Genomic DNA, 17923 nt, shown 5'->3' on the forward strand with positions numbered 1-17923 from the left:
AACCAGTCTTTAGTGATTATCATTGTAGAGATGAGGTTTGGAGTTGGGTCCGTGAGGCTGTTTCTGGGAGATAAGTCTCTAGTGTCTCTAGACTCTAGTGGTGCAGCCACAGTACAGCATTAGCATTGTTCGACCAAGTGCTACCCACAGCAAAATGACTGTTTGATCAAAAAAGCTATATTGTGGCGCTCCCTGATCTCAGCAGCAGTCACCTCCTGAAGAAAGGAGCATGTCATAACTGCTCCACTAAGGTGGTAGCAATCTTGAAAAATGTCAGCCATTTTGAAATTTCTAAAAGGTTACTTGTCAAGTGACCCATGACAGACAGCTCATCCCAATTTTCATGCTAGTATCATAAGAAGACCACTTTATATGCCCTCTGTAGTAAAACTGTGGAGTTTATGCAAATTAGCTCATGTTACTAAAAACTTGCAATACATTTTTTATTTGTCTATATGTAAGTAATCAACTCAGCAATTTTCATGGTGATACCTAAAGGTTAAATTTTTACCCTATTCACATGATAAAAAAAAAAAAAAAAAAAAAAAAAGTTAATAGGGGTTTGAATGGGCTATATTTTGGTCTTTTTTGAAACTTTCCCCCCGTGGGATTCTTCGGGGCTTTTTTCCCCTCACTCAGGACATACTGAGGATACAAAATCAGCTGAGTTTGCTTCTGTTTCAATTTGTTTGACGTTGACCCCTTATTTGGCTTAAAATTACTGGACTACTGTGCTTGCCTTTTTGTGCCGCACAATCTTATTATCTTGCAAACTTATTTTCCCAGACACACTTTGAGGTCGTCACTCCTCCCATGTTTTGCACTGGGTCAGGAATGAATAGCCTCAGCACTATGCACTATGTATGTCTGTGTCCTATACACAGCGACGCAAACACATCGCAGGGTTTGCACTGCAGCTGCGAGCGTGTCAGAGCCTGTCAGGACTCACTGACGCCACCGGCAGTCTGCATAGAAAATCACCACAGCACGGCGGTACAGCGCATTCCCATACGTTCGGCACTTAATCATGCTGATTTTAATTTTCAACAGAAATTTACACCATTTCTATTTCTCATTGTTCCAACGAAACACTGATGTGACAATGTTGCCAGTAAGAAGGGGGGGGGGGGGGGGGGGGGGGGGGGGGGGGGGGGGGATAGGGGTGTTAGTGGAATAGCAATTCGGCCACTGATTGGTTCTTTGCAAAATTGACACATCAACGGACAAATGGTCTTCTTGTTTCTGTCGTGGGGTGCAACACCAAAGTATCATTGTTGTAACTGGCTGTAACAGTGTTACAGCCGCTGATGAAGTAGATTTAAGTGGCGGCTGACTCATTAAGGTAAGCATATATAACTTAAACTACAGACGATGTCGGTTTATTATACATAAATTTACACAGTACGCCAGGCTTTGCAGTGTTGAGAGCTGTGCTACGCTATCACTGCAGTTACTAACCAGTCAGCTAATGCTAAGCTAAACTTTTCTTCGCAATAGCCTTTGGCGAATGTAAATGAAACCCGGAGACTCCGCCGGTCGTCACTTAGCCTACTTGCCTGAAACAACAGCCCAGGTTGCTGTTTGTGTCACAAATAAATATTTGCGTTTTGCCTCCTAAAGGTGAAGGACAAGGGGCTGGTGACGTTATGTAGTGACTCAGTCAAAGTAACGTTAACATACCTAACGAGCTATTAGCTCGAATACTGGCAACTAGGTTAACCGTTAACTAACTGTTAGGCCAGACTCAGTTTAAGAATCATGCAGTTTAATGTTGCTTTGTTTATTAACAACCGCAACATAGCGTGTGTCACACCTGGGAAAACATGTTCAGGATGCTTTGGGGGATTATTCCGCATGTATATGTTAACGTTCAAAGTAACGCTAACATGTCTAACTAGCTCGAGTGTAGTCAACTCCTGGCTGGCTGAAGTCACACCAGATTCCATTAAGAATCCTTGCATTTAATTTAAATGTTGCCTTGTTGATAAGCAAGCGCAACATACCGTACGCCACATGTATTTGTCAACATTCATAGTAACGTCAACACACCCAACTAACTTCTACCTTGAATAACCTTTACTCTTGGCTGGCCGGTTGAGCCAGACTTCATAAAAAAATCTTGTAGTTAATTTTAATTTAAATGCTGCTTTGTTTATCAGCAGGTGAAACATAGTGTGTGTCACACCTGGAAAAACATGTTCAAGTTGCATCTACTGCTCCAACTAGCACTTATGTGGACTTGTGTGGAGCATGGTAGGGTGCATGGTGAGACAAATCTAAGACTGTGTTTGATTGGAATGGCTTGTTTGGTGTTGTATATTGGCCAGATTTACCAGAAGACATACTCATTAGTCTTTGTTTCATCAAGTATGCATCGTTGCTGATAAACAAAAACTACCAGAATTCTGAATGAAGTGGCATGACAGTCTTTTCCATAGCAAGAGAAGGCACAAACTAGTAATAAGACCAACCTAACAGAAGACAATAACCAGGCAGCCAGTTTGACTCCTACCAGACTGCTGTGCTGATACAAGGATACAAGGAAGTTTATTGGTCATTATACAACAGGTTAAATAATGAAATTAAAGTGTAGTTCCCTCTTGATTGATTAATTGATTGTATAGAAAATAAAATTATTAAACATGGAGGAGTGCAGATTGTGCATTTAGTAGTCTCACAGCCTGAGGGAAGAAGCGGCTCTGTAGTCTGGTGGTACGGCAGCGGATACTTCTGTATCTTTTGCCTGACGGCAGCAGGGTGAACAGGCTGTGGCTGGGGTGGGTGTGGTCTTTTAGGATCTGGGGCTTGGTAGATGGGTTCCAATGATGTTTTGGGCTGTTTTAACCACTCGTTGCAGAGTCTTCCTGTCCTGGGCCGTGCACATCCCATGCCAGTTTGTGATGTTTCCAGTCAGGATGCTTTCAATTGCTCTTTTGTAGAAGTTGACAAGAACTTGGCGTGGGAATTTTGCTTTCTTAAGTTTCCTTAAGAAATACAGCCGTTTCTGAGCTTTTTTTTTAACCAGGGCAGAGATATGTGAAGTCCATGACAGGTTCTCTGTTATGTTGATTCCCAGGAACTTGAAACTGCTCACTTGCTCCACCTCAGCTCCATTTATGTAGACAGGGTTTTGTGTCTTTGCCTCCTTTTTTCTGAAATCAACTATCAGCTCTTTGGTTTTGCTGACGTTGAGCACTAGGTTGTTTTCTGTGCACCATTCTGCAAGATGGTTGATTTCCTCCCGATATGAATATGTCATCATTGTTGGAAATCCGGCCGATGATGGTGGTGTCATCTGCGAACTTCACAATAGAGTTCTTTCCATGTCGGGGGTTGCAGTCGTGGGTGTACAGCGTGAACAGGAGGGGGCTGAGCACACAGCCCTGGGGCGCTCCGGTGTTGAGCACCTGAGTGGAGGAGGAGAGACTGCCAATCCGAACTGACTGGGGTCTGTTTGTGACTGTAGCGTAGCTGGAGGGGGGGCAGGGGGGCCGCGCGCCCCAGGCCCCAGCTCATGATAGGCCCCCTGACAAGGGGGCTCTTGACGGCCGATTGCTGCAACCACACTGCTGCAATCTGTTTGTGAGGCAAACAGATTGCAGCAGTGTGGTTGCAGCAATCGGCCGTCATCTGTCAATTCAGCCCGTCGCAGTACCACTTTAACAGGCCCCCTCCCCCGTGCCGCTAGTCTGTCAACGCGCTGGCTGGCTGGCTGGGCCGATTCTTGCATGAGACTACCCGGCCCCCTGTCACCAGCAGCGCTCAATTCTAACCTCTCTGTAGCCTATGTAGGCTATTTGTTTCCATATGCTAATAAAATTAAATTACAGTTGAAATTAAAAAAATAAATTAAAATTTAGGCTACATTTTTTGTTTAAAATCAAAAGTGAAAAGACAACATTAACTTACGTTACCACACCAAACTTCAAACTAGTAAGGGGAGAGGTGATTGGCTGTCAAATGTCACTCCTAGCCTACTGTAACGTTACTTCCTTGCATACATGATGCATCATTTTGATTTGATCGAAGTCTGAAGTTTGCTGACGGTCCCGTTAGTGTCCGATTGCGTTCAATGCTAAAATGGGGAAAAAGTCGGGATGGCAAAAGATCAAGGAGAAACAAAGGAAGAGGAACCTAGTGGCCTTGTGTGCTTCACAACTCAACCCTCTGCTTCGACATCTGGGGTCCGTTTCACAAAGCAGTTTCAACAAACTCCGAGTCTTACCCTGAACTCTGAGTTGATCTACTCTGAGATAGGAAACTGATTTTTCGGTTCCAGAACAGCTGATTTGAGTTAGTTTGATCAACTCTGAGTAGTTTCACCTGGAGTTAAGCGCGTGCACCACAGGTATAAAAAGACAGCGTCAATGGAGCCCCGATTTGACGAGTCACCATGGCAACGAGGAAGCGTCGGGCTGCGTTTCATTCATACAGTGAGTTTGAACAAGTTTTTATTATTATTATTATTTTTTAAAGTGCAACACAGCTGCAGCGGCAAATGAGAGGGAGACGGCGTGGGAGAGCATTGCTGCTCGGGTCAATGCTTATGTTTAAATGTCGTCCGGTGCAATCACAATAATATTACCGGGGAAAACTGCTTAAATGGTAGCCTATTCATTTATTTCATTTAGGTGCAATCCCGCGGGGGAGAAGCGCACTTGGCAGCAGCTTAAGATGAAATATAAAAACATTGTTCAATCATGCGCGGTCTTATAACCATATCCCGACGAATATTTAATTCTCTGCGCAGTAACACTGCACCTTCATCCACGGGATCGTTGTCGAAAGGACATGCCATGTTCGTGGAAAAAAAGCCGCCACCTAACTACTAATGGACTTCTAATAAAGGCCTACTGACTGTTTTTTTTTGTTTGTTTGTTTTTTTAAATAACAGACGGCAGAACTAATATGACACGCCAAAACTCGCCTGCTGACTGAATGAATGAAGAAGTTAAATACCGTGTGTGGCTGAAAGAGGGCGGACACAGAGAGAAACTCGAGGTTTCATGAGAATAACCTGGACCCGACCAGGTTAGTTTCATGGAGTCTGTTACTGCGGTAACTGACCGAGAGCTTCAGTTACCTCCCTCTGGGAAACAGGCTACAGTTACCCCTCTGTCTCTGCTTTGAGTTAGCCCCCTTTGTGAAACGGAAAACTCAGGGTTTCCCTCATTTCAGGGTTAACAGACTCAGAGTTTTCACTAAACCTGCTTTGTGAAACGGACCCCTGGCCAGCTGGATGCTCGCCCCGCTAACCTTACCAAAAGTTGTGGGACACAGCATGTTGCTAACGTTAGCATGCGTATCGCTGAGGATGATGCTAGTGGTAGCGATGAGGAGGATAGTAGTAATAATCTACGCTGAAGACACCATTGGTGAGTAACTTGTTTCATATTATTGGCTTAAAGTTGTCATAAATCTGTCTAGCAAAATCTGTCTACCACCGTGTTTCCTTAATTTGTGTTGGTATTGTCGCTGTCGCTCGCAGTTAGGTCTACTTTGCTCTGCTTGCATTGATTAGGCTGTGTGTCTTGGTTGTGTGGAAGGCTGTGTGGCTTTATGATGATTCATTCAACCATCACATTATTTGGTAAATCCATGGCGCTGACCATGGTGCTGAAATAGGCTGTTGTCGCTTGTACGTTAGGCCTACGTTTTGTGTGGATTGATTAGGCGTATGTGGCTTGGCTTGATTGTGTGAATTGATGTGGCTGTATTATGATTTAACCATCAAAAAGTACCATAAATTATTTGTAAAATCCATGGCAATAACCATGGTGCTGAAATAGACTACAGTTGACCAAGGCTAAAGTGTTGTTTTGCAAAATATCAGCAGTTCACTCATCCGATAAATCCATGGCACTGCCATGGTGTTGAAATAACACTACAAGCTTCTTTGACTCCTTACAACAACAACAACATTATAATAACAATGATAATATAATAATAATAATAATAATAATAATAATAATAATAGGCCAAATATTAACAATAAAACACTTTGTATAGCATCTTATTCCTGATAGGCCCACTACAAGGTCCCGCCCCCCCCGCATTAACCAGCCAGCTACGCCACTGGTTTGTGAGGAAGTCCAGTATCCAGTTGCAGAGAGTGGTACTGATGCCCAGAGTGTTCAGTTTTCCAATCAGCTTCATGGGGGAGATTGCGTTGAAAGCTGAGCTGAAATCAACAAACAGCATTCTGGTGTAGGTGCTGCTTTTCTCAAGGTGAGTGAAGACTGAGTGGAGAGCAGTGGAGATGGCATCCTCTGTGGATCTGTTGGTTCTGAATGCAAACTGCTGGGGGTCCAGACTTGCAGGGATGCTGTTCTTTATGTGCTGGAGAACCAGTTTCTCAAAGCACTTCATCAGGATGGGGGTGAGTGCCACAGGGCGGTAGTCATTTAGATCAGACACTGCAGACTTTTTAGGCACAGGGATGATGGTGGCTGTCTTGAAGCAGGTAGGAACACTCTCCTGTGACAGTGATATGTTAAAAATGTCAGTAATGACATCTACTAGCTGGTTGGCACATGTTTTTAGTTATACGGCCAGGGATGTTATCCGGCCCAACTACTCTTTGTGGCATTAACATTTTTTACTGGTTTGTTCTTGTCCGTAACCAGAGCCCCTTTGCTCTAATCTTAGTTGTATAATATTGTTCTTTGTTGCTCTTTGTTCCTTGTTGTGGTTGTTCAGTAATACAGCAAGTAGATCAGGTTTTCCTAATCTACCTCCCTCCATAATAACCCCATTGTATGCCGCTGCATACTTTACCTGCTTACCTTAGGATTCATCAGTTCATCATTTGAATTTCTAATCTTGCTATCAGCCTAGTTATTAATAATAAGAATAATAATAATAATAATAATACATTATTATTAATACAAGGACAGGTAACAGGCAAGAGGGAAAAAAATTCATTCAGTACAAGTTAGCAAAATGAGAGAATGTAAGATAATGACAACTTTGATCATAGATATCCCTCTCCCCACTGTTATTTCCCCAAATTAGACAAAAGTTAATGATTGTAATGATTGTACCAATGTCGTATTATTAGGAATTTGGGACTTTGGGACAAACTGTTATCAGCCCCTCCTTCTCAAGGGTGATTTGTAATTCACTAGAATTACAAATCATCCCAAACTAGCCAAAGGTTACAGCTGATGAGGAACAGTAGGCTTTCACAGTGGATACTTTCACTCATTCATTTCTTTATCTCAAGATGTCTCGAGAGCAGTTGGTGGTGCAGCGGGCAAAGAAGGCCTTCCAGACAGGGAAAACCAAACCTCTGGAATACAGGATCCACCAGCTGAAAAGCCTATATCGTTTTGTCTCAGAGAGACGGAAGGACATTGCAGATGCTGTCAAAAGGGACCTGAACAAGGTGGGTTACAGTCAGAGTTTAGAGGATGTGTATGTTGCATGTATGTTTATATGTATGTTATATTCCAGAGGGGAAATTTGATCAACAAGTCTGTTAGGTACCAGTTACAACCTGCTACAGAGAGGTACCACCTTAGGAGATGTACCATCAGGTCTTTTCTTGCCTTCTGTTTCAGAGTGAACATGGGACAGAGCTGTTTGAAACTCTGGGACTCGAGGGGGAGATCAACCTGGCTATAGAGAGACTGGCAGAGTGGGCGGCACCACGGCCCGTAGAGAAGAACCTCCTCACCATTGCAGATAATGTTTACGTCCAGCCGGAGCCGCTGGGAGTGGTGCTCATCATAGGAGCCTGGAACTACCCCTGGGCAGTCACCCTGCAACCCCTGGTTGGGGCCATCGCTGCTGGTACGTAGTCCGGGACACTGGTAGATAGGTCCATCAGTGTTACTGCTTCAAAATGACAAAATAAGCCATTAGACATACACTGCCCAAAGCCTCTAAAGACAGAAGGCCAACCCACTGTCATTACCTACTGTGAGACAGAAAATAAGAGTGCAGTAAAGTCTTTTGGGCATCGGGGCAGCACTGAGCACTTCAAAATATAGCAGACAGTGGGACTAAGTGCTGTAAAAATGAACCCTGGTTTTGATTCCAAATATTTATTAGTAACTGGACTATTACTGTCATTGTTGCGCAGCACAATATTTATAATGAATACAATTAATAAACTGACATGAAATTTGTGGTTGGAAAATTTCAGAAGATTTCCAGAAGCATTTAGGCTATGTGCTCTTGACTGATTGCATGACTGGAAGAAATAAGGGTAGGTGAACGTAGTGCAAGCCATGCCATTTGGAATTAGATGCAAAATGTAATAATTTGCGTGTTCAAATGTGCAAATGACTACAAAACAGCACTTTGGTTCACAAGTGGAGTTACCATCACATCTGCTGGGAGCACTCTAACCAATATTTCCAATATTTCTTCTTTTGCTATAGCTAGATTAAAGTATCAAACCACGTGTTAAAATGCACCACAATACAGGAGATGGTATCTACTCATTACAAAATTTTCCGGGGGGAGGACCCCCAGTTCCCCCATTAAGTTGTCACATCCACATTTTTTTTTTTGCTTCCGGCGCCCATGGTATGTACCATATCAATTTCAGTGATGTATTAATTACAGATTACTTGTCTTGATTGATGGTCCTACTTAAGAATGTGTTATCTGATAATGCAGGCACTGCTGTTTAGGTGCTGTGAGTTTCTAAATTTCTCATCTGTCTAAAACAACAGTAAATGTCAGGTTTTGGTGGCAGATTAATATCATCCTTCCATTGTATCTTATTTACTCCTCCCTAGTTATCGGTCTGATCTCTTTTCTTTCATCTTCCAGGTAATGCAGCGATAATAAAGCCGTCAGAAGTCAGCCCTAATTCAGCCAAGGTCATGGAGGAACTCCTCCCTCTCTATCTAGACAAGGTGAAGCTCCTGCCCTGTTGTATATTCAAACAAATGATTCACACAAAATTAAAAATTTCGTCATTATCTACACTGTAACAAATTACTGTTTTTTTACGGTGGATTTACAACAGTATCCTACTGTATTTTACAATAATTGAAAAATACTGTTAAATAGTCATCCCTCACATGTAAATTAACAGTAAAATCGGTCAGTTAACAATAACAGTAGATAACTGTAACTTAACAGCATAAAACAGTATTTGTAATGAATTGCTGTAAATTACAACAGTATCTTACTGTATTTTATAATTATTGTAAAATACTGTTAAATATTCATGCTTACATGTAAATTAACAGTTAATGGTCTGTTAACAATAACAAACTGTAATTTAACAGCATTAAACAGTATTTTCTGTCAAGCAGTGGAGACAGGCGCTGCTGTATGATCCCTTCTCAAGTCCACTCACTATCTTCAGCATCTTGCTGATGATTGTGGGCTTATGTTTCTTTTCTTTTTTTGATGATAGCACTTCTTTATTGATCAAACTCCTCATTTTTGCGTGACAAGATGTAGCCTAGCCTAACTGGCTATTCCTGCACTTGACTTTCTGGAAAACGGTGTTAGAGTGAGTGTTCTTCTTTGTCAGTTCTGGTCCTTGGTTCTTGAAAACAGCGTCAGAGTGAGTAATCACACTGTTCACTCCGTGCTACGCTGCTTCTCCGTGTCCTCCGCTAGCTTAACACACTGCCATATACTGTAAAATTACCATGTTTCATAGTTATTCGGTGGCGTGGCTCAGGAGGTAGAGCGGTCGTCCGGTAACCAGAGGGTTCCCGGTTCAATCCCCAGCTCCTCCAGAGTGTGTCGAAGTGTCCCTGAGCAAGACACTAACTCTGTCCTGATGGACAGTTCGGCGCCTTGCATGGCAGCCTCTGCCATCAGTGTGTGAATGGGTGAATAGGAGGCAAAACAGTGTAAAGCACTTTGAGTGATAAGTATCCTAGAAAAGCGCGATAGAAATGCAGTCCATTTACCATTTTACTGTCATGTAGCCTACTGTTATCCAAAAAAACGGAATTATACTGTTTCATAAATTACGGTAGATGCGCTGTAAAATTACCATAACCCTGTAATCTTACTGTCATGTGCTGTACTCCAAAAAACGGTATTATACTGTTAGATAAATTATGGTAGATGCGCTGTAAAATTACCATAACACCCACCGTTATCCTACAATCATATACTGTAATCCAAAATACGGTAATATACTGTTAAAATAAATAACAGTAGATTGATTGTAAAATAACAGTAAAATACTGGCGTCCCTGCTGCCAGTATTTTACTGTTATTTTACAGTGAAATTCCTTACAGTGTACTCTCCTCCATCAAAACACAAAACCCCATTAGTTACCTCACTATCTCTTAGATTTTCTACATCTACAAAACTCTAGTTGCCCTCAATTGATGTTAACTTTAGTCATTAAACTTAAAATTTGTTTAATTTGAATAACTGCACATACCCTCTGTAGGATCTGTACCCGGTGGTGACAGGTGGCGTGTCAGAGACCCAGGAGCTGCTGAAGCAAAGGTTCGACCACGTCTTCTACACAGGAAGCAGCGCGGTGGGCAAACTGGTGATGCAGGCTGCAGCCCAACACCTCACCCCAGTCACTCTGGAGCTCGGAGGGAAGAGCCCCTGCTACATCGACAAGAACTGTGACCTCGCTGTTGCATGTCGGTGAGGGTCTTTTGAAGGAATTCAACTGTCTAAAACTCAAAATGCTGTAGATATTTTACACCTGTTAGGTTTTGTATTGTATAATTCTTCTTCTTCTTCTTCTTTTTTTTTTTTTTAAATCAAATTCAAGGACCAGATAACTCAAATATAGATATTCTGTCATTACCATCATTTGTCAGTTAAACTTGTATGTTAACCAAACATAGGGAGTGTGAATGCAAAGCGCCTATATTTGCTGCATTATGTAGCATTATTGCAGGTGAAGGAAATGTTAAGTTTTTATAGTGTGGTAGATTGGACGTTCTTTTCTCTATCTTAAGAACGATTGGAGACCTCTGGGAGATTTGGTTGGACATTTGTCTTAAATGTGAGTTCGACCAAATACAGACAGTGCATGAAATCAGAGAGGTAATGATTTGCACAAGAGCATCCATTCTGAAGCTGTTAGTCGGCTAGCTTGATGGCATTTGTGTTGACTTCTAAAACTTGCTATTGCCTTTGCTCCAGATGTATCAACTGCACTAGTGGAAGCTTATTTCTCAAGTATTGCCATCTTTTCTTGCCAGCATCCATAACCACTTGTCAATGTAATCGTCCTTAGATGTAATTTTCAGACAGAACATCTGGCCCTGTGAGACTAATGGTGTGGAGACTAAAACAAGGAATTGTAGTGATAATGTTTACAACATCCACATTAACATTACCTCTGGCATCAGGGCAGGTTAGAACATAGGGACAGTGTGAGGAGTGCAGATGTTTTAAAAAAATGTCATATTTTATAGTTTTGCACAGCTTTTGAAGTTTTGCCTCTGTTCATACAGCCGTATCACGTGGGGGAAGTTTGTAAACTGTGGGCAGACATGTATCGCCCCGGACTATATTCTTTGTGAATCCAGCATCCAGAACCAAGTAGTGGAGGAGATCAGGAAGAGCATAAAGGTCAGTTTCATTTCAAGTTTCATTTCACTATAGTACTATGTGAACCCTTCTCAAAATGTATAGTACAAATTATTCCTTTCCTAGATTACAGTCTCAACACTATCACCTCCCCATTCACAGGATATGTGCAGTTTTACAACCAGAAAGCACTAAGCAGAGCGTTTACCTCCACCAACACCATGTAACTGTCATGATTTGCCAGTTCAGAGTCAGATAGTTCCTCTTTGCCCCATGACTGACCTTTCACAAAGTTTCATGATGTTTTGTGAATCCATTTGGAAATTAAATGTGTTTTTATGTGAAGCCCATCCACTGCCATGCCCCCCTTCGGTCAGTTGATATGAAAGGTGAATCAGTTCATTCTTGCCACATGACCATTTCCACAAAGTTTCATACAAATTCATTCATAATTTCTCAAGATATCCTGCTCACCAAAAAAAAAAAAAAAAAGACAAAGAGAGGAAAAACATACAACCACCGTCCAGCTAAGAGTGTAGCAATATACCAATTTTTAGATTAAGTGTGATTTTTGACATTGATGTGACGATTCAATTCTATTTGATTCTTTATTCTACATTTGTTACATTGTATTCATAGAGCAAACTAATTATATGCATATCCTTTATTTAAAACAGGTCGTCTCATTGAGATTGGGATCTTTTTTCAAGAGAGATCTGTCTAGCAAAAAATAAACATATGCAGTTTAAGCACAGACGAATGCAGAAATAATTCACATGCATAGATGATACAATTTTCACAAAATAAAGAAAAACATTTACATGTGTGATTGCAAATACATAAGTGCAACCTTTTAAAATGCTCAGGTGAAATAAATATATACACACTCTACTACACAGCTTATAACTAATGACAGTTTTATGAAACATTGCAATGCCATATAAACATGTCCTTAGGAAGGCAGAAAAGCAAAATAAAAACTGCACAAACTAAAACTGCTGGTTGGGGTAGCGTGAACATTTTCAACAAAGTCAGAATGACAACATTGTCACGGGATACAAGTTTTTTTAAACTAAAAATGTGTGCAAACAGAAAATTATTGTGTCTTAAATGTGTTAGTGTGTTTCATGGTGCAAGTAAATTTTTTTGAAATTTCGATTCTGGATTGGTATTGTTACACCCCCATTAGATACCACTATTAAAAACCACTAACTATTCTCCTACATGGGGGTCTTTCTCAAATGGTGCTTCATGGCCCTAACGTGTGTCTCTTTGGGTATGCCGTGGCAGGAGAACTCTTGCTACAAACAATACTTAGACCTATTTAAATCCTTAGAGCTGCCTTGAATTCAGGCATTCTAAAGATTTTTTCCCACATGATTTAGGAATTCTACACAGATAATCCAAAGACCTTTGAGGATTATGGACGCATTATCAACAAGCGGCACTTTAAGAGGGTCATGGCTCTCATGGAGGGGAGCACAGTTGTCATCGGTGGAGAAAGTGATGAATCCGAGTGCTATATAGGTATGTGGTGTGTTTGAACCATCCTTGAAAAGCATTTTTTATGTTTGGCGACAATTATCTACATGTTCAAATGTCCAGTAAGCAACATGGAAATTTCAGTATTTCCGCGTGCTTGTCAAATTGACTGTGACTGTAAGCTTCAAAGACCAGCTGATGGTTTTTACTCATTACCCCTCGTGGTCTACTGAAGACGGTAAAATAATAACACACAACATGTTTCTTTTATAAGCTCCTTAATGTCTCATTATTAGGTCTTGCTTGGAGATTACAGTCGAGAAAAATATAGAGAAAAATACCTTTATATATACACTTTGTGTGACTGACCTTCTTCCTGTATCCTGCAAGCCCCCACTGTGCTGAAAGATGTGACAGCCGAGTCAAGGGTGATGCAGGAGGAGATCTTTGGGCCGGTGCTGCCCATCATTACAGTGAGCGGTGTTGACGAGGCCATCCAGTTTATTAATGAGAGAGAGAAGCCGTTGGTGGTGTACGTCTTCTCCCCTGACAACAAGGTTAAACACAACATCACACGTTTGCCTCACATTCTCAAGTCTACATTTTAGATATTTTTGTGTTCAATATTTCAGGTGAATTTAACATTCTTGCCATTAAGTGCACTATAGAGGAATTTCAGGTGATATAATACACTCTCTGGCAGCCATATAAAAATCCAGGTCTGTGTCATAGTATCCTTCATTTGGCATCAGTTTTACCTCATCAGAATATTCCCTTTTATACCACCTCTCTATATTTAGCTATTATTTGTACACACCTGGTGGACCTCTGGCTGCAGAGAGACTTGTGATGCAACTGCAAAGCTCTTCTACACTAAATTCTCCTCACATTGCACAGCATCATTGACTTATATGCCACGGGTTCCCTCTGTTCACTTCCTGTCTGACCGATAGCTCGTCAGGAGGGTAATAGCTGAGACGTCCAGTGGAGCCCTGCTGGCTAATGACTGTCTGGTCCACTTCTGCGTCAGTGCTCTGCCCTTTGGAGGAGTTGGTGAGTGTTAAGCAGGGATTTAGTAGAGGTTAAACCAAACTACACTGACATTCACTCACTTTTATAGCTGCAGAAACTATTATTAAACTTTTTAACATGATATAAATCCTCAGGACTGAAATAATGTTGTGTAGATCATCAGGGTTCCTAGGTGAATGCCACACAGGGAATCTTAGGGAATTAGATGCATTCTCGGAAGAAATCAGGGATAGCATGTCAGTTTACATGAAGCCTGCCAACTCAACATGATCGAAACTCTCAACTTGCTGCAGCTTTTTGCAAGCCTTCAGTACAGTCCACCAGGATGCTAGTTGTTGACTTCAAAAACAAGGCCAAGCAGAAAAAATAAGGACAGACACTGCTACCATGTCCCTGCCACTAGCCACGAAGCATGTTCAAAATTGTCTTTTCACATTTGAACATGACAGGGCAGTTTAATTTTATTTGTATTGTACACATATCATATTTAATTGCTCTTAGTTTATTTTCTTGTATGCAACGGTACATTTTCACTGAATTAATTATACTTTGTACTTCACTTTGCTCAGCCTTGTGCCTATGCTTGTGACCAGCACCAGCTTGTAATCTTAAAAGCCATCAGGAATTAGTATCTTATTTTCCAAAACTGTTCTTTGGGGGAGCATATCCCCGGACCCTCCTACTAGGCTTGTGTTTTCTCTGCTCACACAAACTTCTCCTCATCTTTAACCAGTTTGCATGCCTGATGTTCAGTGGACTATTCCAATCCTTCACCGCCTTGCTTCACTCAGGTAACAGTGGGATGGGCTGCTACCACGGCCGGCACAGCTTCAACCAGTTCAGCCACCTGCGCAGCTGTCTGATCAAGAAACTGAAATTGGAGAGCATCAACAACATGCGCTACCCGCCACACACCGCCAGCAAGATGACCTGGGCGCGATTCTTGCTCCTCAAGCAAATTAATTTGGGCAAGCTGCGACGCATGGCCCTGCTGGTGGCGTTTGCTGCCTTGACTGCAGTTATTGTTCAGGTGAGATAACTTAGGACGTCTGAGCAGCAAATGCCTCAATCATAAAGTCAAACCCCACAAGAACAGGTGGATGGGCGTAGCTGTGCTTTGCTTAAATCAGGTGAAACAACTTTGGTTAAGGTTAGGGTTAGCTTTAGGTATTGATCTATAAACAAATGATGTGATAAAAAGTGAAGCCACTTTGACCAACTTTTTACCACTTTATAACATAGACGTTATAATCTCTAAATGTATAATAAGTGGCTCTGTCAAACTCATTTTTCACTTTTATATGATTTCCTGTTCATGATACAGACAGCCATATCAAAAATAACACATTTCATCATGTTACCATAACCCATCACAGGCCACCAGAAACATTTCCAAGGGCTGTCATTGGTCCATGGGAAACACGTTGAGAATGTAGAAAATACGGATTTATAGCTCCATCCTGCACATTGGAAACACCAGTATGGCCTGTGACTCAACTCTGGCAGCTTCAGTCACAGTGGATAGTCTAATATTATCTAAGGCGTCAAGACTAAATGATAGATCAGTGGGTGTACGTAACTAAAACTCATGGTTAAATAAGAAAAACAAGAGCTAAAAATAAAAACTTCACTCACAGTAGAACACATGAATTGAACCCAGATGGTCAGAATTGAAATTAAAAGTGTCTGCCCCGACTGTCACACCTGTAGTTTCCGCAGCACTATTTCAGTGCCAAATGACAAATTGTTTCTAGTTGTGCCTCCTCCACAGTATCCCAAAATCTCTCATTTTATCTGTACAAAGATCACCAACATTTTCTGACCTGATGCCTGCAGTAGCTCGTGAGCTTCTCAAATCTGCCATTAGGTGTCACTGTTGCACCTCAAGTTCCTGCAATTGGGTTTCTGTGAAAATAAGACCCTCAGGGCTCATTTTTTGTTAATGATTTACACACGGTGTCACGCCTTTGTGTTACACAGGTGACTGACTGAAATAACTGCTTAATTTTAATCAGAGTTTGTGTGACAAGTTTATGCGTGGTGGAATCATGTTGACAAGGCGTGAAGGTATCGTGAGTCAAACAGTAGCTCTAGTTTATCTTTTAAATTGCCATGGAAAAATCTGTTTTTGCGTTTGTGTTTGGGTTTGTGTGACGGTGGTTTACAGCATTTTGAAAAAGGGAAAAGTGCATTTTTCCCAAGATAGCCAGATACAAGTGTTCCCCATCTATACTCCCACAATCCTCCAGACTTGTTCTCTGGCACAAGAATGGCTTTGTTCCTCGCAGACAATGTGTGGTGTTGTCCAGGAAATCTAACCACAGAGCACTCCCTCATTTGTCCCCCTCTAATTACCCAGCATGCTTCGCTCCCTGCTGCTTAATAGCCCCTTTTGTTTTGGTCAGGGCCTCCACCTTTGTTTACATCCACACTGTTGTGCTTGTGCGAACAGTTAGAGTGTGTGTTATCTCTGTAAATCAAACAGTTGTGGTTCTGAGTAGAACCAGCACTTGTGGTTTGACTCTCTGTCTTCCATTTTGTGCCCTGTGTTTCTCGCAGAGGTTCTTGAAATGAGGCTGAGGAGCGGAAACCGGTGGCCTCAGTTTGACTTTGTGGTGGTACTGTGGGACGTCTGCGATGACAGCGACTCTACATTATGCAATATGGCACTGCTTATGGTTCAGATCACTGGATAAAAATCACTGTTGAATGATGCATGTTATTTTTCATTTTTGAAAATATGTCCTAACATTTCACCTCTTTCAAACAAGAAGTCACTCAAATGTTTTATGAACATCTCCGTTACATGTAAATAGTATGGATATTTTATCATATTTCTTATCCTGGAAAATGCAGAGTTTATTGAAAATAATAAATACTACATGACTCTAGTGAGCTAGTTACAGTCCTCTTTTCCTACCAGTTGTGCTGAATGTATGTATTTATGGAAGACAAAGGGATACGCTCAGAAAAAGATGATACAGTTTCACCTCATGCATGTCTTATAGACTAGATGGCATTACTGACAGAATCTTTCAACTGTATTATTTTACAGTATGATATGTTTTAATATGTGAAGCTGTTTTTTACGGAAGCGTATTGCTGCCACGCCAGAAAACATGACAATATATATTGTTAAAACATGAAACTTATCACATTATAACCTTATAATATCTATTGTTAAAACATGAAACATTTCACATTATAGTGTGATAATTTACTGTTAGGTCTGTGTCTTGTTAGAACATGAAACTCCCATGACACGATGTGCGGACGGATTAATTGAGGAATATGGCTCATATACATAAACATTCTGTTTAATGCTTGGGCTGAAACGTGGTGAGATTCTGCTGTTATTGAGGACGGTGGATGATATTGTGACGATTATGCGTACATTAAGGAGGATTTTAAAATGCACGGGGCTGGACAGAAGAATGAATGAGTCCGACCCTCTGGAGGTGGCTCCATGGATACAAACTCCACCATCTAAGCTTTCACGTCTTAAGAATATATAGTATATATCACGTTATAATGTGATAAGTTTCATGTTATAACATGATATGTTATCATGTTATAACGTGATACTGGTACATATTTTTTTTCTGGCGTGGCAGCAATACGCTTCCGTAGGTTTTGATGTTATTTGCAAATATAAATCCGCAAAATAATCTAGATAACATTGTATTGCCGTTGACATTTGGAAATTATTTTTCCGCTGATGCAAAGTGGTTTACCAAATGTAAAGGTGAATAAAGTGGCATATTATTAACAAGGTTTCAAGGTTAGTATATTTTATGACTTGGCTCACTGTGACTGATAAAGATTTGCTCGTCTTATTAAGGTACATTGACCTCATTGATCAGCACCTGGTCAAAAATTAGCTAAAGAAAAGGCCATAAAGTGAACTGGGATTTACAACCA

At 41.2% G+C, this 17923-nt stretch overlaps 1 protein-coding gene across 1 annotated transcript; it reads left to right on the forward strand.

Annotated features, from left to right (window-relative positions):
- The first annotated feature begins 1205 nt into the window (after positions 1-1205).
- On the forward strand, positions 1206-17776 carry aldh3a2a (aldehyde dehydrogenase 3 family, member A2a). Its single transcript, XM_030067074.1, has 11 exons — positions 1206-1342; positions 7226-7387; positions 7563-7794; positions 8785-8870; positions 10383-10591; positions 11413-11530; positions 12874-13015; positions 13361-13527; positions 13924-14023; positions 14794-15032; positions 16562-17776. Exons 2-11 carry the CDS (start codon positions 7226-7228, stop codon positions 16574-16576), a joined length of 1470 nt encoding a protein of 489 aa, XP_029922934.1. The 5' UTR covers positions 1206-1342; the 3' UTR covers positions 16577-17776.
- The last annotated feature ends 147 nt before the right edge of the window (positions 17777-17923 follow it).

This window comes from Myripristis murdjan, chromosome 13, assembly GCF_902150065.1.
Source record: "Myripristis murdjan chromosome 13, fMyrMur1.1, whole genome shotgun sequence".
In the NCBI taxonomy this organism is placed as follows: Eukaryota; Metazoa; Chordata; class Actinopteri; order Holocentriformes; family Holocentridae; genus Myripristis; species Myripristis murdjan.